The 24,058-nt window shown below is 43.8% G+C and overlaps 1 protein-coding gene and 1 long non-coding RNA gene across 3 annotated transcripts in view; one reads left to right on the forward strand and one right to left on the reverse strand.

Moving 5' to 3' along the window:
* Window positions 1-21,351, forward strand: part of galnt16 (UDP-N-acetyl-alpha-D-galactosamine:polypeptide N-acetylgalactosaminyltransferase 16) — a 60,181-nt gene extending 38,830 nt beyond the window's left edge. The window contains exons 6-16 of one of the 2 annotated variants that reach the window (XR_006085299.1): window positions 1,371-1,492; window positions 1,937-2,024; window positions 4,379-4,463; window positions 6,341-6,444; window positions 7,530-7,656; window positions 8,340-8,432; window positions 10,118-10,201; window positions 11,290-11,434; window positions 12,723-12,839; window positions 18,994-19,145; window positions 20,849-20,909. Coding sequence is in view for 1 of the 2 variants with exons in the window: in XM_007893219.2 (XP_007891410.1) it covers window positions 1,371-1,492; window positions 1,937-2,024; window positions 4,379-4,463; window positions 6,341-6,444; window positions 7,530-7,656; window positions 8,340-8,432; window positions 10,118-10,201; window positions 11,290-11,434; window positions 12,723-12,839; window positions 20,849-20,998 (1,115 nt within the window). In the remaining variant the exon portion in view is untranslated. Of the gene's footprint in view, window positions 1-1,370; window positions 1,493-1,936; window positions 2,025-4,378; window positions 4,464-6,340; window positions 6,445-7,529; window positions 7,657-8,339; window positions 8,433-10,117; window positions 10,202-11,289; window positions 11,435-12,722; window positions 12,840-18,993; window positions 19,146-20,848 lie in introns of both variants that reach the window. The other variant, XM_007893219.2, reaches the window with a different exon arrangement.
* Window positions 1,276-23,398, reverse strand: LOC103178464. The gene is made up of 3 exons (XR_487850.2): window positions 23,335-23,398; window positions 18,096-18,227; window positions 1,276-1,338 (listed from the first exon to the last, which is right to left on the reverse strand). It is a non-coding gene; the product is annotated as an uncharacterized LOC103178464 (long non-coding RNA).
* Between the last annotated feature and the right edge of the window lie 660 nt (window positions 23,399-24,058).

Consider the following 24,058-nt stretch of genomic DNA (forward strand, 5'->3'; position numbering starts at 1 on the left):
ATTCCTAGGAGTTTACATCAAATAGGTAGAGATTACAGGGTCTAAGTCCTAGTATTCATGTCCAGTGAATTATAGACCCTGACCTGGTTCAGATGAAGGGCTGATACTCTCTATCAGTCCTGATCAAGTTTCTCTACCCAAATCTACAGATCTCAATAGTGTGATGCCTGCCCCATGCTTCGGTTTGTAGAGAAGAATTCTGGACTGGTTTCCATAGTGCGGTTCAGAAATATAGCAAACATGGCAGGCACAATATCTTTCATAAATAACTAAGTAGAAATCCCAGAGGAGTTCATTGCTCTTGACTCAGATGATATTGAATGAATTGAACATGTAATGGGATAATAGAACACAGACACCTTGTATCAAATCTGCTCTAAGTAGTAGGCACACAAGAATAGCAGAGCTAATAACGACAGATAAAGTACGCATAACCGAGGAGGGGATGAAATCAGTCGCTTTGTTTGTTGTTCAAGCAGACAAGGAGCCAGGCACTCCTCCTGATTTTGAATTTAGAGATCTTTTTCCAGAGCGTGCAGAAATTTGGTGAATTCTTAAATCCACTCTTATGTTTGAAGCCATTTTTCTGCATGCAAGGATTATTTTTATTATATGTTCTTTCAAGAAAAAATGGCTCCCAAATGAAGATCGAGTTTGAGAATTTGCTGATATTCCGAACTCTCTGAAACAGTACAGGGTGTCCATAAAAGTCCTGTTACCCCCTGTTATGAAACAGTGATACCAGACTACAGAGGAGCTGAAACAATCTGTCAGAGATGCATTTCACCTCCTCACTCTATCCATGTTATGGAAGATGTGGCACGGAACATGGCGATGGATCATTATTTGCCATGAAAATGATAGCGCTCACTCATTCACATCGATCCTCTGGATGTCTAAATTCAGTGAAACTCTTGAACTGAATACAATTAAGCACTTCTAAATACAATTATCATCACTTCCACGTGTTTCAGTTGTTGGTCAGCGCACTGTAGAAAAAAAATGGGGTAACGGGATATTGTTGACACCCTTTAGGTCTAAACCCAGGCGCAGTGTGTGGACCCAGGAGTAGAATAATCGTCCTCTGCTCGCCCCTGAACTGTAGAAAAGTGCCCACTACTGCTCCAGTGTGTCATTACCATTTGCAACTTACCTCAATCAAGAAGGTATCTGGGTTTCCATTGCAACGCTTCTGCTCCGAGGATGTTGGAACCTGAGAAACTTGCCCAAGTGGTGCTGATTGCACATTCACCTTTGGATCTCTTCACACACCTTTGGGCCCGTAGCATTCTTCCGGAGGCTCACATTATCAAGTTGCTGTGGCAATGGGCAGGTTCGCTGTAAAAAAGAACACACTTTTCTGTTAACAGGGCTGATTCGCTCCCGTGTTAAAGGGGCGGACGCTGCCACGGCGGAAGTCCTGACGTTTCTGGACAGTCACTGTGAGGTAAACAAGGACTGGCTTCAACCATTGCTACAAAGGGTTCATGAGGTGAGACTCCATATATTGTCCTACTCAGTAACGCAGCTCAGGCTGGGCTGGGCCGGGCAGTTACACATTTGTCTTAAAGTCTAGTTCAATAGTATATAATAATTCTTGTATTTGATATAGCACGTTAACATATCATTGAGACAACTCAAAGTGCTTTATATGATATACTGTAAAGTAGTTTGACTGTATAATGCAGCAACCAATTGTGCACAGCAGTGTCCCACAACCAGTCGTGGATTAAGTGACCACATTTTTTGGAGGGTGGATTATTATCCCTGGAAAGCGATCCGCCAGTTGACTAACAACTAGGTTCCTACTTACTGCTAGGAAAACAGAGGTGTGTGGAGTAAGGAAACTTGCCTAAGGTTTCATGTGTTCCATATTCCCTGGATGAACACTGAAACTGACTTGAGTGTCTATTTTTCTTTCCACTCAATCCTCTAGGATTATACCCGGGTGGTCAGTCCCATCATAGACGTCATCAGCCTGGACAACTTTGCCTATCTGGCTGCATCGGCTGATCTCAGAGGAGGTATGTACAGTTTTGTGATCCAGAAAGAACACAATACCTCCCAGTAACATAAAAAGGCTCTAAGGTCAAACAAGCCCATCCCATTATCATAAATTCACAAGATTGAACGAACAAGATTGGTTCAGATGGAGAATGCCTTTTGGTGTATTTGAACTCATCCTTCCAGTTTATCCATAGATGCTGTCACAGCATGGAGCTGTTTATCAAATGAGTCCAGTGTATTAGCCTCAACCACCTTTCCTGTTCCAGTCGTTAATTGCCCTTGAGGTAAAAATAAACTTCTGGTTGTCCTGAATATAGCTTTTTGCAACTCTAAACCTATGTCCTTGTTCGACTGTTGGTTCATGCTGAATTACTGTTCTGGGTTTACTTTTTCAATTCCATTTAATATTTTCACCTCTATGAGGTCCCTTTTGAGACTTCTCAAAAACTAAAGTCCGAGCTTGTTTAAAGCTCCTTGCTCCAGTGATATGTCTCATCCCATTTACCTGACACGATTTCCCTGAATATAGAAAGTCCCTGAGTTGCCTTTTGAAACATTTTATACCATCCACTTCACTGGCGGACTCTGTTCAATTATTCTACTTGCCTTTCACAATCTGTATCCAAAAAACACTCCTTCTAATTTCTCATCTTATTCCTAACTTTATAAATGTTTTAAAAACTCTGCTCCTGGTATTTGAATCCTTCACAATTTACTTTCAACCACGATCAGGACACCGTGTAGCTCACTGTTTCGCTCACTTTCTGGAAACCTTCCTCTCCATTCACTCTCTCTTTTTTTTTGTCAGCCGGGTATCTGACACACGTGGAAACCATGCTTAAGATTATCCAAACCAAACTATTTCCATGCATCCCACCTACACATGGAAATTCCTGAGATATTTATTCCAATGGAATGTGGTCTCCCTCCTGGGAGTCATGCATCCTGCTTATCTAATCCAGAAAGTATTAGGCGCAGATTGACAAGAGCCAAGACTTGGAGACCCCAGAGTGTGCCCTGGGGCTTACTGCTGGAGTGTAATCAGCTAAAACTGCATAGCTTGCCATCGAAAGCGCTGTCTGGCAAGCTTTCCCGCTGCTTGTACAGCTAGGTCCACCCTATCTGTTAGGGCTTTGGCTTGCAGGGTTAACAGGAGCTGAGTGGTAAGATTCCCTGCCCCCAATAATTCCCCTTCCAAGTCCTGCCGATGAGCCAGGCAGTGTGGTGCTGTCATCAGCAGTGCCCTGGAATACTGCCGACCCACCGGGCTCAGGAACTTGACTGCCAACACTGTTACAGAGGGCTGACTCGATTTGACATTCCGTTGCCAAACATGTCACCTTGGAGCCAGTTCAGTTCAAGGAGACCCTGCTTACCTCGTACCCAAGGAGGATAGTCACTAGTTGGTCATTTGACATCTGACAAGCGTGAGTTTGAGCCCTTACAAGGTGGATGGCAGGTAGCAGGAACTGCCTGTGTAGTAGGAACTCCCTATAAGCTTCCTGGTGGGCAACGCAGCTTAACATTAAGTGCATGAGAGCATTGCCACCATATTCCTGCACCACAACCTGGACACACATCCCTTCCCATATCTCTCACTCATTGCAATAGTTTGTATGAATCTAAGGCAGCCACAAACAAATTCTCAATACCGTCCACAGCCTTGAACTGCCCTTCATTCCGCCCTAAATTAGCACTAAATTATAAATCCCGCTCAAAAAGCAGGGAAATAAAAAATCTTATATCTGTCCAGTAGGGGGTGCTGTTCTGAGTTGCTAGTCATGTTGTGCTCGATTATTTGCACGTCTGACTTGCAGACCAGTAAGGTCCCAGGTCAAATCCCAATAGTTTTACTATATCCTTCACCCTTTCAATGAAGAATTCAAGGATCTTACCATCTTCCTCATAGGAGGGTTGGATGCATGCGGTTGATGGTAAATGGAAATTGAATTCATTTTGAAGAGACAAACTTGACAAACCCAGGAGCAGATTTCAGTAACACAAGGCATTGGCAACGGTAGACCAGCCTGTCTGGCTTGGAAATGAACTGTAATTACTTGGGAGGACTTAATTCAGCAGGTTTTTCTTGTCCGGACAAGGGGGCAAGGTCACTGATATTCTAAAGTTAGGCTAGAGGCACGATGCAGAGGTGAAGCAGGGGGTGGTTTTACTCTGCATCTGGCTTGTATAAAGGCTGACCTGACACGGGTATGTTTCCTTTAGGCTCTGGATTGAAAAATTCCTCCTGTCGCTCAGCGTAGACATCAAGTGACTTTGGAACAGTTCAGTCAACTGCGCCGCATTTAGTGTTTGCTCGATCTTCATCTGGACCTTGAAACATTGCTGTTTTCTTCCCTCCCCCCAAAATCAGGGTTTGACTGGAGTTTGCATTTTAAATGGGAGCAGATGCCAATCCAGCAGAAGATGGCAAGGACTGATCCAACACAGTCCATCCGGTAAGCCCTGTACATAGAATTATATAGAGTATATAGCACAGAAACAGGCCATTTGGCCCAACTGGTCTATGCCGGCGTTTATGCTCCACGAGCCTCCTCCTGCACTTCCTCAACTAAGCCGATCAGCATAACCTTCTGTCCCTTTCTCTCTCATGTATTCATCTAGCTTTCCCTTAAATGCATCTATGCTATTCGCCTCAGCTACTCCTTGTGGTAGCAAGTTCCACATTCCCACCACTCTCCAGGTAAAGAAGTTTCTTCTGACTTCCCTATTTGATTTATTGGTGACTATTTTATATTTATGGCTCCTGGTTTCGGTATCCCCACAAGTGGAAATTAATTCCCCACTAGGTCCACTCAGGCTTTGGCTTGCAGGGTTAACAGGAGTTGAGTGGGAAGAGTCTCTGTCCCCAATAATTGCCCTTCCATGTCCTGCCGATGAGCCAGGCAATGTGGTGCTGTCATCAGCAGTGCCCTGGAATACTACCGACCCACCGGGCTAAGGAACTTGACTGCCAACACTGCTACAGATGGCTGACTTGAGATCTGACATGTGGAAATTAATTCCCTACAAGTGTTAGGTGAATAACAGTCTTTATTCATCCACAGTGTCTCATTATTGTTTAGCTTTATCTTATTTTTTAGCGGAATACATTTCTCCTGGACTTTACTGATCATCGTTTTAGATGTTTTCCACTGCTGCTCTATCTCTTTGTTTGCCAATATTGGTTTCCAGGTTATTTTCCCAAGTTCCATTCTCATCCCCTCAAAATCAGCTTTTTTCCAAACTTTTACCTGGGTCTCTGTCATACTCATGTCCCTCTCAATCTTTATCTGAAACCTTATTAAGTTATGATTGGTATTGCCTAGATGTTCTCCAACTCTTACTTCTCTGGTTCATTTCCCTTTACTAAATCCAGCAGCGATTCCTCCCTTGTTGGGCCGCTTACATACTGAGTAAAGAAAGTTTGAAGGAACTCCGTTCCCTTATCTTCTAGCCAATTTATTAGTTGAAATCTCCCATGATTATTACAGTATGTCTTTACTCATTTCCCTAATTTGCTTGCATATTTTTTCCTCTACCTCCTTCCACTATTAGGTGGTCTGTAGAGTACCCTTATTTGTGTGATTGATCCCTTATCTTTTATCTCTATCCACACAGATTCTGTTTCTATCTTACTGATGGCTATGTCACTTTTTTCTACTGCCATGATGTTATCCCTAATAAGCACGGCTACTACACCACCCTTTTTCCCATCTCTATCCTTTCTAAATATGTTTAATTGCCAGTCCTGTTCTTTCTGTAGCCATGTTTCAGTAATCCCTACTACATCTGCTTTCTCTCTCTGAATTAGTGCCTCCAGTTCTCCTGTTTTATTTTGGATGCTGTGTACATTGCTGTACAGACAGTTTAATTATTTTTTATTAGTTGTTCCTCTCACTTTATTTTTGACACTTCTGTTCTGTAATTGTATTAAGTCCCTGATCTGCTCCTTATTCCTTAGACTGTTAGACTGTTACCCCTTTGCTGCTGAGTGGGATAGTTGACTCAGGCATCAATTCAGGCAGAAATCTAGGCAGTGAAGTGAGGCAAAGCAATGGTGAACCAATGTACAGCTCCATGATCACAACTCACATCCCAGTTCAAAAATATATATTCATGCGCCTACAAAATACAATCACTGCACATAGTAAATCCTGTGCAGTACGTTTGATGAGCCTAACTCTAAACATGTTAAGCCAGCGAATACGACATAACAGCAACAACTTGCATTTATATTGCATCCTTCAAGCAGGGTAGGTAGCATTTCGGAGAACTAAAACATTTATTCAGTTAATTTATTCTCTTCAGTAATGTTGAGCTGTTTTTGTTTCAGGACCCCGGTCATCGCTGGAGGAATTTTTGTCATGAATAAATCTTGGTTCAACCATCTTGGCAAATACGACACTCAGATGGACATTTGGGGTGGGGAGAATTTTGGTGAGTTGACTTGTACATGGTGTTCCTGTTCTCCCGGCCTGTTGCATTGAGCTGATGCTCTGGAAGAAGAGACCAAGTAACACTGGGTAGTTGAGGTTATATTCCTGGGAATGGGCTTTGGACTCTCCGTCTTGTTGGTGTTCAGAGCCCAGTGCCAAGGGGGGTGTGGGGGAGGAAACACCTGAATCAGTTGAACTAAAATGACATGTTGTACATTGGTGGTGGGGGGAGGAACGAGGATTTCTAACAGGATTCTTTAATGTTGGAAGTATGTCACACTGACTAGTGGGAACTTTGCACCCACCTAACCTCCCACTCAGATTCCTTATTAAGGAGTCACAATAGAATTGCCGCATTTTAGATGCTGCCGACCAGTCGAGAAAGGGGAAGCCACTGTGGTCCACTGTCAAGACAGTGTGCTGAATCTCAAATAATAATAATAATCTGTGCATTTGATACTCGCTTATCACCTCAAAGTGCTTCACAGAAAAGTCTGTAAAGTGAAATGACTATATATATTGTGGGCGAAATGTGGCAGCCAATTGCGCACAGCAGTGTCCTACAAACAGTTGTGGATTGAGTTTCCAAATTTTTTTGGGGGAGGGATTATTGTCCCCAGAAAGCGATTCACCAATCAACAAACAACTGGATTCCTGCTTGCTGCTGGGTAAAGAGAGGCATGTGAAATAAGGAAACTTGCCTAAAGTTTCACCCTGCTCGGGAATCGAACTGTTTGCGAGGCGAGTGAACTAACCACTGCTCTATGGGACACAGTACTACTCATTGTGTGAAAATTCTTTGCCAGGTTATCTGACCTGATCTGTACGGCCGAATGCTGCACTGCGGTGCTTCATACTGACACTCGGGACAACAACTGTCCTGTTCCACCACCCCTCCCCTTGAGGAGCACAACAATTAATTGAGCTCTTTAGTGACTGGGCTTGCAATGTGTTGAGTGCTATGGTTAAACACCAACAAAGGAAAGAAGGGGTTCTCAGGAAAAGTTCGGGAATGTCCTGAGTAGTGGCATCTCGTGGTGATCTGCAGCAGGGCTCCTCCCTCAGGCTTTGCTCCCTCTTTTCCAGAGCTCTCTTTCCGGGTCTGGATGTGCGGAGGAAGTCTAGAGATTGTGCCCTGCAGTCGTGTGGGGCATGTCTTCCGCAAACGACATCCATATGACTTTCCTGAGGGCAATGCTCTCACTTACATAAAGTAAGTATATGTTACATTATGTAGGCTCCAACTACTTTACCAGTTCCACAGTTAACACACCTTTTTAGCTAATAACCTGGCATTCATTTTGTCACTAGATTAGCATTCTCTCACTTGTTTGGGACTAAACTATATTGGGTTCTATTTGATATTGAGCTGATGACTAGACTCATATGTGAGTACCACCTCTCCTTCCTCACTGTTATTCCCAATCCTGACATCTGTGTTCCAGCGGATGTCTGGCTTGCAGATTCCAGCATTCCAATGAGAATGCTGGCCTTTTGAAGTATTTTTGTTTGCTAAATAATATGTAATAATATTTGCAGTTGATAAAGCACCGTATCAGGTATCAAAGCACTTTACATGATTTATTGTAGAGTGTAGCAAACTGTGTATTTCCAAGCGAATGAGGCAGCCAATTTGTACCCCAATTTTATCTGGGAGATTACTAGCCAAGGCACCTTGAGAAACTCCCTTCTCTTTGCAGATAGTGTCATGGGATCTTTAATGTTCATTCAAAGCACGGCACCTCCACTGAGTTGGAGGATCCCTGTCCAGGCTACATGGTATCTCAACTGATTGGAGCTTTTGTTTCATTCTGGGGAGGAGGGGGTGGGTGGGGATGAATATTGAGTTTGTGTCCGTGTTGTTACACTAAGACTTGGCATGCTTCTCTGCCCAAGGAACACCAAACGCACGGTGGAAGTGTGGATGGATGATTATAAACAGTATTACTATGAAGCCAGACCATCTGCTCTTGGAAAAGCCTATGGAAAGTAAGTGAAGGCAGCTGTGTTTTTCCACTTTCTCTTCCCAGTGGCTGGAATGCAACTCCCATGGCTTGTCTCCCAGGAGATCTGTGCAAATCTGTTGGGACTACATCACCTGGTTTCATTCCTCCTGTAACTTAGGAGGACCTGTTCTCCCCCACCGCCCCACCACACACACACATCCTGGTTTCCATTAACTAAATTAACAGCTGGAACAGATTACCAGGTTAGGTGATCAAGGTCATAGTTGAATTCATAGAAACGAATGCATAAAAGGAGGCCATTCAGCCATTCGAGTCTGCAAAGGCTGTCAGAGCAAGATGTTCATGCATTCCCACTACCCTGCCCTATCCCCATACCCTTCAAGCCTCTATCCTTCATATACCTGTCTACTTCCCTCTTGAAACCCACAATGGACTCTGACTCTACCACCATACTTGGCAGAGAATTTCACATCCCAACAACGTCAGCATGTTCAGATGTCTCCAAAACAAACTGCTGAGAGTTCTACATGTGGATGGTTCCCAGTTGTCTACTATGGAGTGGGCATTCTCTCCCTGCTTACCTAACCCCAGAGAGTTTTATGTACAGGTTAGCAAGAGCCAAAGCCTGAAGAGTCCAGAGGGGTGGGTTGGGTTACTATTGGAGTTGAAGCAGCTGAAATTGAACAGGTTGTTACTAAGAACCGTTGTAAGATTCCTTCTGCTTGTCCATATCTAAGACCACCCTACCCACTGGAACTTTGGCTTGCACTATTAACTGGAGCCAAGTAGAACAAATTACTTCTCTTAGCTCCAAGCTCGGCTGACAAGCTGGGTTGAATGTTCCGTCATCAGTACTGAGGAGCTGCCTGGCTCAGGAACAAACTACAGCAACCATCACAGAGGATCTTTCAACTACAGTCTATTGGTAAGGTGAATCTATTCTGCAAGGATGAGATCAAAGCAGCCAAAAGGCATTCTTCATCTGAACCTCTCCTGAAAGCTTGTGTGAGATCACTGACAGGTCTCATGGCTGCCTTCTTCTGACCTCTGGCAGTAATTTAATGAGCTGTCTCTGCATTATTTACTCAGACTTAGACTGAGCCGACTGTTAGTATCTAAATATCTGGAATCTGTATAACACGTGTTGTTGGCAACTGAAGCCTCTTGTTAAATCTGCCACAAAATCAGCTCTCTCTCAAGCATCATCCAAAACACACCCAGACCCATACACACACACACCATATATACACACCACATCATATACACACACATACATCACACATGGAACACACTGCACATGCACACCAGAGCACCTCCACATACAACACACAATATGCACTAAACACACAAGGGACCACACCACATACCCCACACCGACTGTCACACTCACCACACAAACACACCACGGGTATTACAAATACAGCAATACACCCAGACCCACACATACAACACCCCCACCAAAACATACATATACACAACACACCACCCACACCCATTACACTACAATAAATAAACAAACAAACACTCTCACATATACGTTCACAGAGTAATGTAAGAATATATTAGGGTGGGTCCAGGCAGGATCAGTGAGCGCTGGCTTGAGGACACAGCGACAGACTGTTTACTCAGGGTGGTGGGGTGGGAGCGGGAGGGAGTATGTCTGTCTCGCCCATCATGCTTTGATGCCTCTATTTGTTTGTAATGTAGCATTGCAGAGCGAGTGGACCTACGCAGGCGACTGAGGTGCAATTCCTTCCAGTGGTACCTGCAGAACGTGTACCCGGAGCTCAGGTGGGAAACTGATGTTTAACTCAAAAGAAAACGCTGTGCAGAGAGCGACTCAACCACTGACCTTGGCCATGAGTTGAGTCAAATGGAAGGATTATTATTATAATTAGTATATTATAATAATTAGGTCACTGAATCTACGACTGTTTGTGGGACACTGCTGTAGCCAATTGGCTGCCACGTTTCTCCCACAAAATATACAGTCAATTCACTTTACAGTATATTCTGTGAAGCACCTTGAGATGTCTCAAAAACATGATAAGGCACTGTAACTAATGCAAGGATTATTTTGTATCAACTATTTTTTGTATTAATTTGTATTAAGTATTGTGACTGTATTTTGTAGGTGAAAACAGCAGCCAATTTGTGCACAGCAATATCCCACAAACAGCCATGAAGTGACTGTCCAATTTGATAGAGATTCTGTCTTTCAGATGAGATGTTAAATCGAGGGTCCGTCTGCCTGTACAGGTGGATGTTAACGATCTCATGGCACTATTCGAAATGAGAAGGGAATTTGTGCCAGTGTCCTGTGACTCCAGTGGCCAACAATCCTCTAGATAAAATTGGTCATTCACCTCAAACAACACAATTTATATAATGCCTTTCACAATGAAAGGACATCTCAAAAGAGCGTCACAGTCCTGGACAGGCAGCTGAGCTGACGGTAGGAGCTGTGGAGGGTAAAGAGAGGAAAGACAACCAAAAACACGGTCAAAGAGGTACATTTTGAAACACCCTCATGGCTATTGGGGATTCTTTGCTGTGTGCAAATTGGATACTGGTACCTATAAAATATAACAGTAATCCTTGCATTTGATATTGCACCTCATCAGGGCATTGAGACATCTCAAAGCGCTTCAGAATATATTTTAAAGTAGAGTAACTGTATATTGTGGCGGAAAAATGACCTGTCGCTAGAATTCATAGAAAATCTTTGAGACATCCTCCTGACGTGGAAGGCGTTGTATCATATAAAAAGATTGGTATTATTTTCCCCATATTGTATCGTTTTCTCTCTAGATTGTAAACCTACAGATGTTTTTAATTTTGCATGTAAAATAACCTCCAAACTTTGGATTTGTGCTCAGGATTCCGGAAAAGGAGGTGTCGGAGAGAGCAGTGGTCAGGCAGGGGGAGAAATGCCTGGAGGCTCAGGACTTGCACAGAGTGGTGTCAATCATCGCCAGCTTGAGGCCGTGCAAAGGATTGCAGAGCAACCTCCTGTTTAGCCAGGTGAGAGAGGCATTCTCAGAATAAAGCTGTTACTTGGTCAGCCAGGTGTTTTGATAGATGTAGAGACCCATCACCGTGCTTAAAGAGTATCCAAACCCAACTGAGAATTCCACGCATTCCACCTACAGATGGAAATTCCAGAGATAGATTGTCGGATTGGAATGCACATTCTCTCCCTGGAGGGATGCATCCTGCTTACCTAATTCCGGAAAGTATTAGGCGTAGGTTGGCAAGAGCCAGAGGTTGGAGACCCCAGAGAGTGCGTTGGGGTACTCCTGGAGTGAGAGGGAAAGAGAGAAAAAGAGACGGACTGAGCTTTATTGGCACCCTGTTGATTTACAAGCATCTTCAATTCTTATTTCCAACTCTAGACTCAGCGTTTAACTGTTATCTCACGGGACACTGATCACGATAAGCAGATTTCCACGAAGCCTGGCTGACACTCCTCTATTGGTGATTCCAAAATAACAAATGGCAGCGAGGAAATGAATGGGGTCAACCATTGTATTGGAGTTGAGTGGGGTGAGGAGTGGGGGGGGCACAGGCTTCTTAATAATAATAATTCTTGCATTTGATATAATGCCTTATCACGTCATTGAGATGTCTCAAAGAGCTTCACAGGTTGTACTGTAAAATGAAATGACTGTATTTTGTGGGCAAAACGTGAAAGCCAATTGCTCACAGAATTCATTTTGACACGTTTTTAACGCATGGAAACTGTTACGAAACATTGCATTTCCTGCCCCACTGGCGTTTCAGAGACCAGAACTCACTCTGTTGATGCCACGGGAAATGGAACAAATGATTTTTGTTGTTTTCAAAATAATGCATATCTTTGGTTCCTGTTTTACCTTTTTGGACATTTCTGGGCAGCACGCTCAGATCTCTTCAGCAAAACATTTGATATTCTATTGGAACAAGTTGCCAAAGTTTGAATATTGTGTGAGAGAAGTCTAGGCCGACACTCCAATGCAGTGTTGGGTGAACGTTACAATGTCGGAGTGGCCATCTTTCGAATGAGCCATTAAGCTGAGGACCCACCTCCCCGTTCAGGTGGACACTATAGATCTCATGGCACTTTTCGACAAGAGAAGTGCCCTGGCCAACAATCCCACAAATAAAATGGGTCATTTACTTCATGGCTATTTGTGAGACAATGCAGTATTCACATACAATACAGTCACCACACTTTACAGTATATTCTGTGAATCGCTTTGAGATGTCTCAATGTGATAAGGCGTTGTAATCAAAGGCAAGGATTATTATTATTTGATGTTTTTTTTAACAGGAATGGGTACTTTCGGGTCCTCTGATCAAACACCAAGACAAGTGTCTGGCTCTCACCAACTTCTCTCTAGGGTCACAGGTGATACTCGACTTGTGCAATCCACAGGATGGCAGACAGGTGAGACATTTCCCATTATTTACAGCAGTACACTTAACAGTGCTGGAGCTCAACAATAAGCGAGGGAGAGAGGGGAAGTGACTGTAGGCATGATCAAACAGGAAGGTCTTTAGGCATGAATTGAAGATGAGGAAGGAGGAGGCAAGGCAGAGGGATTGAGGAAGAGAATTGCATAGATTGGGGCGTAGTGGCTGAAAGCGCAGCCACCGTTGGTGGAGTGGAGGGGACGAGAGACAAAGCAGGAGGCCAAAGCCAGCCAAGCGGAGGTGGCGGGTAGTGGATTGGGGAATAAGCGGGTTGGAGAGATAGGGAGGTGCTAGGGGTAAAAAAAATCGCTGCTATAAACGACCGCAATGAGGAATGGGGGTGAGGAGGGGTAGGAAAGGAAAGTGTTGATGGGCTGACTTGCACCGACTCTCGGACATTTCATTACTCAGTTTGATATGTATAATATTTGAGGCAATGGGAGACCGAGCTGGAAAATCGTCACTTATACAGTACTAGTTGCCCCTGACATAGTAGCCAAAGACAAATGAGTACCTCTCGTTCTATACTCATGCTCTTATACAGGAAACCTCTCCAGCCTTCTCCAGGGATTTGCAACTCTGGAAATACTGCACTTAGCTAACAGCTGTTTTATAACTGGCAGCAGGACAGCTTTACAGTCATAATATTTGTGAGTGTTTATTTATATTCGACTTTATTCATATGCGCTAAGACAACGAGCCTTGGTGTTTTTCGAAGGACAGTCTGACCAAACAGTTGAACAATACTTATGGGGAACACAGAATTCCATAGCGTTTCAATATCCAACTTTGCTTTTTGCACACCGCTCTCCCGACACAACAACTTGCATTTATACAGCGGCCTTCACGCTGGGTAATGTCTCAGAGCACTTAACAGTAACGGAGGCTGACACCGAGCCGGGGGGAGGTGGGGAGGTCGAAGAGGAAGGTTTTCAGGCGTGATGTTAAAATGGGGAAGGAGAGAGAACCAGGCACAGGGATAGAGGGAGAGACCCTTGACTCGGTCACACAGGAGCCCTCCTTGTTTCTCGCCCAAAGGTGCCCATGCCATGGTCAACTGCTGCTTGCTTTACAGTCCAACCCGACTATGACCTCTCTCATATCTGCACTTTTCAGTGATCGGGAGTGGGAGCCCACGGCTAATCATGATTACCCAATCCCAGGTTGGAGTTGAAATCAAGGTTAGCTCCCCCGAGTGTCGCCCCAGGTGACAACAGATAACGTGGGGCAAACTGGGGATTGAGCAGGTCTCGATGAGTCCCATCAACTGAGCCACTGAGGAAATATTACCTTATAGGATGTATGATGGGCTACTCAGTTGATGGGCAGCATCTGGACTGTTCGTGCTCCTTAAAGTCACAATGCCATCTCCTGAAGAGATGGGCAAGGGAGCCAGTGCAGCTGTGAACAACTGGAGCTATTACTGGATCAACAACAAACTAGAAAGTTCAGCATGCTCCCTAATCTCTTCACATTTGGCACACACACACAACACACACACACATATATATATATATATAAAAAACCCTGCTGAAAAAAACGGGACTGTAAATCAGACTTGTGCCCAGTGTGTTTATGTGTGGGTTGTGACAAATGGAACAATCTTTAACACACAGGTTCTGCCTGACGCTTGTTTTTTTGCCAAACTTCATTTATCAAAACCGACAGGAAGCACTCCACCTCAGCAAGCTGCAAATTAGGCCACCTTTCAACTCTTGGGGAAACTCACTGGCACATGAGAGCGCCCTGGGAGCTTGGGGGAAGGGAAGCTGCTGACATCAAAATGTCTGTCAGACGGGAGAGGCTGAGAGGTTCTTCATCTGACTTTAAATAGCATCAAATCCACGTTTTGCTGGGAACTGTCAGCAAATGGGATTTGTGATTATTACTCTTATTTCTCAAAGCTTCCCAGACAGCAGGGATATGATTATATTGTTCAGAGCGTGGTGCACTGTGTGTAATCTACCCCTGTGCCCCGCAAGCTTTGCCTTCAATGTAACACAAAATATTGCGTTAAACAAAATGATCTGGAGCCAGAAAGAAGTGGAGTCTAGAGTCAGGATCGAGGATTACAAACGTTCTGGGACCCAATCCTGCATCAGGAGCGCTATATAAATGCAAGTTGTTGTTGTGAGGCTGGGAACGGGATAAATTTTGAGCTCGGAAGAGGACTGAGTGTGGGACTGGGATCAAGTGTAAGACTGGGACTTGGATCAAGGGTATAATCCACCCCTGTGCCCCGCAAGCTTTGCCTTCAATGTAACGAGGTGTGATCCTGGGAACGAGATTGAATGTGAGCACGGGAATGGGATCAAGTGTGAGCCTAGGAATGGATTGAGTGGAAGCCTAGAGCTGGGGCTCAGCGTACAGAGCTGGGCTTGGGGTCTGGCGTGAGCAACTTTTATAAACTGCCACGACCCCTACACCAGTAAACAATACACACCCCTAACCCAATTCAGCAAAAAAAAATTGGGGTCAGAGGATTGCGTAATTTGGTAATCATCTCGATAACAAAGAAAGCCTCACATATGGTGATTGCCTTTTTTGGAAAAAGCTTTTAAAATGATTCTGGAGAGGGGGTGGGGAATGTGTTTGGAAGAGAGCCTTTGGGGCTGACTGAGACTCCACATGTTGTTACAGCCTATCCTGAACATGTTGTGAGGGGAGCGAGTTCCACACCGATTCTGTCACTGGAAAAACATAACAGCTGAAGCTCTCCTTTGCCAGGGCCAAGGAAACGGGCGTTTTTCTGCCTTGTTTGCCCGCCATTGGGGGTCCTAGCCCGGAGGGAATAGCCGTTTAAAATAATCTAAAAGATGCAGGCATGCTGCTTGCCTACCGAGTGATTAATTGATTCTTGGGGCTGCCAGCCAGGCAAACAAAAGCTCTTTTGAAGCATCACAAGAACAGTTTGTGGATCTGTCTTGTTTGACTGTGTCGGATTTCAAGGAGTTGCTTCACTTGTGCGAATCTCCACCACCTTCCTATATGCTTCTTTCTCATCACAGGACACTGCTGACCTGTCTTCTATAACATTCAGAGGATTAATTGGATGCATGTTTAGTTAGAAAAAGCCCCAAAGATCCCCTGCTGCCTAGACTAGGATGGTTTTAGAAACTAAGCTTCCAATGCATATTTTTTCCCCAAAAAGGGAAGAGATGGAAACTTGAGGCAGCAAAATTCTGCTTAAAGGGATTTAACAAGTTATTTGTGAGCAGGATGCGATAGGTCTTGCAGCCATTTAAGATGCCAACACTGAGTCCTCTTCCTCCCTCTTTCATCACCAACACCATTCATGATCTATTTGTTAAACTCTATTCATGCTAGCTTGAGACAACAGACAGAAAGCAGATATGAAGATGTTCTTCACAAGACACGTATTTCACAAGGCTCCATCTGCCTGTTCAGGTGGACGTTAAAGACCCATAGCACTGGGAGAAGAGCAGGGAATTCTCTCAGTGTCTGGGACAAAATCTCTACCTTGTCCACATTCACCAACACAACAGCAACAACAAGATTTCATTTATAGAGCGCCTTTCACGTCGGGAGAATGTCCCAAGGCGCTGGACAGTTGGGTCAGGACCCGAGCAGGGGGGAAATGGTCAGGGAAGGGAGGGAGCGAGGAGGGGGTAGAGAGTCGAGAGGGGAGCTGAAGGCACAGTCGAAGAGAAAGGTCTTGAGATGGGCCTTGAAGGAGGAAAGGGAGGAAGCAAGGCGAAGGCACTGGGGGTTGGAGTTCCAGAGTCTAGGGGCTGAAGGCCCGGCCACCGATGATAGGGCGGTTAGGGCGGGAGATGTGGAGCAGACCAGAGCCAGAGGAACGGATGGTGCGGGCAGGTAAGTAGGGGGATAGTAGGTCGGAGAGGTAGGAGGGAGCAAGGCCGTGAATGGCCTTGTAGGTGAGGATGAGGATCTTGAATTCGATCCTCTGGGGGATGGGGGGCCAGTGGAGGCAAGCGAGGGTGGGAGTGATGTGGTCGCGAAGCCTGGTGCGGGACAGTACATGAGCTGCAGAGTTCTGAATGACCGGGAAGACCGGCGAGGAGAGAGTTCCCATAGTCCAGCCTTGAGGTGATAAAGGCGTGGACCAGTGTTTCAGCGGCGTGAGGGGTGAGGTAGTGCCGTAGTCTGGCGATATTCCGGAGGTGATGGAAGGTGGTGCCAGTTGTGGCGCGGATATGAGGAAGAAAGGACAGCTCAGGGTCGAACAGAATGCCGAGGTTCCTGACTGGCTTTGAGAGGTGGAGAGTGCAGCCTTGGATGCTGATGCTGTCAGCGCCTGAGGTGCGGATGTGCTGACGCAATCCAATCAGGAGGGCCTCAGTTTTGCGCACGTTGAGCTGAAGAAAGTTGTCTCTCGTCCAGGACTCGATGTCGGACAGGCAGACTGTCAGGACATCGGTGGTCGTGGAGTTGAGGGTAGAGGAAAAAAAGGTAGAGTTGGGTGTCATCCACCTACATGTGGAAGTTAACAAGCAATTGATCATCTCCATTCACCTCATCATTGAAATGTTAAACTGAGCTTCCGTCTGGCTGTTCAGGTTGATGTTAAAGATCCCATGGTGCTATTTAAAAAAAGGGAATTTCCACCCTGGTGCCCTGGCTAACAATCGCCGAGATGAAATTGGTTATTCACTTCATGGCTGTTTGTGGGATATTGCTGTGTGCAATTTGGCTGCTGTGTTTGCTTAAAAAAGTCACTACACTTTACAGTAAATCCCATAAAGTGCTTTGAGACGTCCTCCTGACGTAAAAAGTACTGTAGCAAATGTAAGGATTATTAAGTTATCATGGTTTGTGGAATATTGCTGGCATCGGCATAATCATTACTGCACTCGAAAGTAACTCATTTTGCTTTGAGGCTTTGATGCAAGGACTGTTTTTATGTTCTATTCTAGTTACGCCATGAAGGAGAGCAATGCAATGGGAGTAGAACTCTTTTCTGCCTTTTGCAATTAGTATCAGTGCTGCACGCACACACGTCAAATACAGAGTAGAAGCTCCTCCAACTCCATCCCAGCTAAGTGCCTGAAGAGCACCTCCTTGTGAGCCTGGGAGTGAGACTGCCACTCAATGCTGGATTATTGGTCATTTGGTATTGGCTTTGAAAACCTTGTCATTTCGACTCCATCAATGATCCACACGCCTGCTCAGAGACTTGGGGAACTGACCCAAGCAGCGAATGCACTGAATTGCACATTAAAATAATCCTTCTCTGATGTTGGCTTACCTCCTATTCCCCGTGATGGTCCAAATTTTGCATCCGTTTTTTCCTTGATTCCTGCTGCCGTTCATGAAATGATACTCTCGACACATGCTCTCATCAATGATTACGTTTTCTCAGCTCATTCCTGCTGATGTCCTATACAGCAAAATAATCCGCGTTAGTTTCTAAACTCACCGATTAATATCACTTTCATTAAATAGAAGGCTGGAGCTCCACCTGGGAGACTGTTGTATCTTAAAACTGTGGAAAATTCTTAAATGCAATCTTAATTCAGAAGCCCCTTTTCTGCGGTTCCTAAAAAGAATTAAGACTTTTCCACAATTCATCTTCATCTTAACTTTTAAGGCAAAGTGATCTTCCATGCTAAGACTAGGTGGAATTTGGGGTCTTACAAGCACTTAAGTAGAATAGTTCACCTTGAATGAACTTCTTGACATGCTTATTAATTAAGAAACTCTGAGCAGGGAGACTTTAGGGGTATTAAGCACGGTTAAATAGATATGTTTCAGGATGAATTTTGATGGCAGGAAAAGAGGAAATGAGGCGAAGAGACTTTCTAATTTGTTACAGAGGACAGGGGCATAGTTGCTAAAGGTTCGGACACTGATGATGGAACAGAATATGAAGAATCGGAGGTGCTGGTGGGAGTGTAGAAGTGGAGGAGATTGCAGTGGTTGGGGGAGGGGGTGGACATAAAGGTATCTGACAGGCAAGGATTGTAAAATTAATCCACTGGGGGAAATTCCATTTTCTTTAACCTTGGAGGCACAGAATTACACTGTACGCACACACAATTAAAAGCTCTATGGTTGTTAATCAGACCCCAGTGCTGCTGTCAGCGTGAAAGCTCAGTGACTGCAAAATCTTAACATACGTTTCCCATTTTGTTATTATGTTCTAGAAACCAGGGAACATGGTCGGGTAGTGGCAAGCAGAAAATTCCCATTTGTAATGGGATTGGTGGTTTTTCAATGTAAAATCAACAGGAATCACTGGCAGAGACTTCAGTTTCAGACCTTTAAGAAATTCCCGAGACAATTCATGAATTATACGGTAATACCAACAATTGCAGAGTGTAGACTGCAATAAAGTACAGTCACAATACTTTAAAGTCCTGTGAAGCACTTTGAGACTTCAGCCGTGAAAGAAAAATGCAAAGAATATTATTATTATATTACCACATCACATCAGTTTGTTTAAAACACATCAGGGCTGATGAAGGTTTTACAATGAAAGGTGAGTCAGCTTGAGCAGGAACTGCAGAGTGAATTTTGAACGTGGTTTTCGCAGTGTGTTGCAGTTAGATAAATAGCCTTTACAAATAGTCTGCCGAGACTTTTAACCAGATACAAATAGGATTAATCAGACGCTATCTGCTGTGCAGTTTGGAGATTTATTTCCGTGTTATCTGACGATCAGGAATCCAGCAGCTTCAGCACAAAGGGAGAGATGAGATTAGTTCAGGGCAAGTGTAGGATTCTTTGTAAAACCATGAATCTACAGTACTGCAGGCAGCGCTGGGCTGCTTTTGAAAGTGATGGATGGATGCAAGTTACATTTTTAATTAAACTTTTCTTTGTTTTTCCTCTGGTTATTTTATCCTTAGCCCTCTGGGTTAGGGAGTGAAATCAGACAGGGCCCTGATAACCATCTAGCAACCTTACAATGTATTTAGTTTGGACACGATGGGTTTCTAACATTCAGGGAAACTTGCCATGTTTAAAAGTCTCCAGAACAAACTACTGAGAGTTTCACGTATGTATATTGTACTTTTGCAATAACCTCTGACCTTACTCCCTCCGCTCTGCCAGCTCATTCTGAGTTTTCAGCCACTTTGTCTCCGCTCTGAAGAACTTTCTTCCCAAATCCCTCCGCCTTGTCTCACTGGGACTTTTCGAGACTTTCTCTCAGTTGTGAAAGGCGTTGTATCAAATCCAAGGATTATTATTATTATATTGCTTCTCTGCTTTCCAAACCTGTTTGAAGATCTGTATATTTGACTGTGCCTTCAACCACCTCCACCCTATTTGCTCCCAGCTAGGACTCCCACTCCATCTTTTTAAAGCTTTGAGATGAAAGGCGCTGCATAAGTATAAATTGAAAAGAGGAGGGTAAGGGATGACCTGATAGAAATCTTTAAAATGATGAAAGGTTTTGATAGGGTAGACATAGAGAACATGTTTCCACTTGTGGGGGAGACCAAAACCAGGGGCTGTCAATATAAAATAGTCATGAATAGATCAAATAGGGAATTTAGAAGAAATTTCTTCACACATAGTGGGAATGTGGAACATGCTACCACAAGGAGTTGTTGAGGCAAATAGCATAGATGTATTTAAAGGAAAGCTAAATAGGTACATGAGGGAGAAAGGAATAGAAGGTTATGCTTGAAGGCTTAGTTGAGGAAGGGCAGGAGGAGACTCATGTGGAGCATAAACACCGGCATAGACCAGTTGGGCCAAATGGTCTGTTTCTGTGCTGTGTATTCTAATGTATTCTAAGGTAAATTGTTACTTTTGTGTGGCTTGGTTTAAGCACTCTCTATCCAGAGGGACACAGCCTGCTTGGATATTCCTGGCAAGAGCTAAGTTGCATGAGGGTCACTATATAACAAGTTGTTGTTGTTATAACTGCATTTTGTCTGGGATTGGGAATCAGAAATCTCAGGATAGCCCTGAAAGGTTCCTGCTAAACTAATACTCTATTCTGTTCCTCGGTATGTGGGGTGGAGAATAATTCTGTCTAATTTGTTCCAGAAATGGAAAATAAAAGGATCGTCTATCATGCAGTTGGTGACAGGGGCATGTCTGGATAGCCAGGTGGAGACAGAAAAAGACCGGGTGGGAACAACATCTTGCCAACCTGACCTCGCCAGCCAACAGTGGGAACTATTGCAAGTCACGTGACACCAGAGGTTGGAGCCTCCCCGATAACCGTGCATGGACTTTGAAATGAAATGTTTTTAATTTGTACGTTTTCACTGTAGGCTTGAGATAAGAAGCTCCAGAGTCAAGGCACCAGCTGTGTGAACTCCAGCTGTCAAAATGCACAAATAGTGAATTTCCGCAACAGCCTAAGACACAGCCGAGCACTGAAAGACCTGGAATTGAGTCAGGATACATCGCGTAGAGGTGGACTGTATGACATCCTACTGTAAAGTCACAGGATATTACTGCAGCCATCTATTTTCTTCCTGAAGGACAATGTCACCCTCACTGCAGTTGGTCAGCTGAATCATCACCTACCATCACTTCCACTCAAGACAATCTGAAGCTGTCACAATGTGCATGAACTACAGTCATCCCAAGCCAAGGTTGACACCATTACAGCTTCCAGGGCTGTGCCTAGGAGGTTTTGTTGAAACAACTTCTTGTGTTAACAGATTCTGTTGGTCTCTTTTTGTGGGTTGAACAACAAAGGAAATTATATTTGCAATTTGGCATGTCCAGTTTTACGGGAATAAAAAAGATTTAAAATCAAAAACAATCCCAAATAGTTCACATATTTTAGTCGACTGTTCGAGCAAAATGAAATTCTTTTGATAGATGATTCCTATCCTATTGGCTTCCTGTTTTGTAAACAGTCGGCTGTCAAATGTGTTTTCACTAAACTGAATTATGTTGCTTATCTTATCTACTGAGCAAGATACCATTCTGCTCACATCGAGGCAGTGAGAAGAACCAAATGTTATTTACTTCATCCTAGAAATGTGTTAACTTAAAAAAGAAACTTTGAAACAACCCCAATGTGTTACTGTAATATTCTGAAGCTTTACAAAATATATTTGTGAAGATGAACCTACAGTTTGGATTTAATAGTAACTTTAGTGGAAATTAGTCTTGTAAAGATGACTGTTCAGTTTTACGATTTTGAGGGATTTCTTGGGAGGAGTGAAAATTGTTGGGAAACTAAATGCAAGTGGCAGAGTCTTAATATTCCCCTGAAATTAATTTGTGTAGAATTCAGCAATCCCCGCACAAGCCTAAGGAACCCAAATTCAAGACACTTGGGGTTTACAGTTTAGTTCATAACTCATTTAATTTATGGCTATGTGGAAATCCTACATAATACATAGCCACACGTTTTTAAATTGGACCCTCAGCTTTCTAGAAGTTATGAATTCATCTCAGTTGGAATGACCGAAATACCAGTGAGTTTGACAGACCTGTCACTGGTGCTGGCTAACAGTTGTAATTGGGTGGGAACTTACAGGAAGTGTGCTGTGCCTGCTTGGTCATATTGAAAATGTCAGCTGAATCAGGGGAAGCAGCAACACTACTAAGTTTACATCAATTAAAAAAAGTCTTTTTCATACTCGGCAGCCAAAAGGTTGGACCACCCTTGTCTACAGCACCATAGTAGTCTGCAAGAGCAGCTATTGGATCCTTTAAAAATGTATAGTCTTACTACTTTGTATCCCTTATGTCATAAAGAGTACAGTATATAGTTCCAGTGGCGGAATTAATAATAATCCTTGCATTTGATATAGCGCTTTTCACATCTTCTAGACGTCCCAAAGCACTTCACAGAATATACTGTAAAGTGAATTGACTGTATATTTGTGGGCGAAAGCGGCAGCCAATTGCGCACAGCAATGTCCCACAAACAGTCATGGATTGAAAAATGACCAATTTATTATTGTTTTGATTTTTTGGAGGGATTATTATTAGGCTCTGTGTGGAGTAAGGAAACTTGCCCAAGGTTTCGCCCTGTGCCTGGAATTGAACTCAGGTCTCTCACTTGCAAAGCGAGTCTTCTAACCACTGAGCTACAGGTCTCTTGGCACCGGCAAAGGCTTCTTGGCTGAATAGACTATTTTTGTGTTGCAATTTCTACCCTCATTGGCCAGAATAACACTATAAATGATTTCCGCTATGAATGTGGGGTACCTGGGTTCAATCCAAGCAGGACTGATAACGATGCTCCTAATTAGGCATACCCAAGAACATTTTGTACAGTACAAGCTCTATTCATAATTCAGTACTAAATGAGGAGCCATAAAACGGCTGTGGATAACCTCTCCCAAGTGCAGCAGGTATGCTCTTAAGTCAGTGGAGTGTGGTTGTTCAGCCAAAGCACAGAGTACCGCCATAACCAGACAATACCTGGCCAGCCGCAGGTGCAACAGAATGGAAATGGGTGCCCATTCCCCAACATTACATGCCTCTTCCGGAACCCATGGCTTGAATGAAATATCACCAAGTGCCAGACAGGAGCAAATTGTGCTTGATTAAAAACGTACCTTTCCCATTATGTCCATTATGTTCCATGCAGGCGATTTCTTGCTGCAGTCATCCAACAAAGTCCAACTGCCACCAAATGATTTGGAACATTTTCAGTGAGAGGTAATTGGAAGCAAATGGAATTTGGATTCATTATAGGTGCCATTCAAAAGCATGCCTCGGTACAGAGCTGAAGGATTAAGTCAGGGAGAGGGAAAGGCAGAAAAGCAGATTCTTGTTCAGTAATTTGGCTCAATGTGTAGTGCTTTTATAATAATAATCCTTGCATTTGATATAATGCCTTATCACAACGTTGAGATGTCTCAAAGCGCTTCCCAGAATACACTGTAAAGTGAATTGACCGTATATTTTTGTGGGTGAAACGCAGATTTGAGTAACCAATATTTTTAAAGCAATTATTACCCCTGTAAAGCAATCCGATAGTGATAAGGCACTACAACGTCAAAATAATTATAATTATTTACACCAACCACTCCGATTTCCCGCTAGGTAAACAAGACGCGTGGAGTGAGGAAACTTGCCTAAGGTTTCGCCCGTCTGGGAATCAAATCTGGGTCCTCTCGCTTATGAGGCGAGTGCTCTAACCAATAAGCTAAAGACTTCACTTTGACTCTAGAATCAAAGCCTAACACTAGGACATAATCTAGGTGAACACTCCTGTACTGTAATGAGATTATGTCCTTTGGACACAGCATTAAACAAACCAATGTTCAGTCATGATTC

The sequence above is a fragment of the Callorhinchus milii genome, unplaced genomic scaffold (genome assembly GCF_018977255.1).
Source record: "Callorhinchus milii isolate IMCB2004 unplaced genomic scaffold, IMCB_Cmil_1.0 Scaffold9, whole genome shotgun sequence".
Taxonomy (NCBI): domain Eukaryota; kingdom Metazoa; phylum Chordata; class Chondrichthyes; order Chimaeriformes; family Callorhinchidae; genus Callorhinchus; species Callorhinchus milii.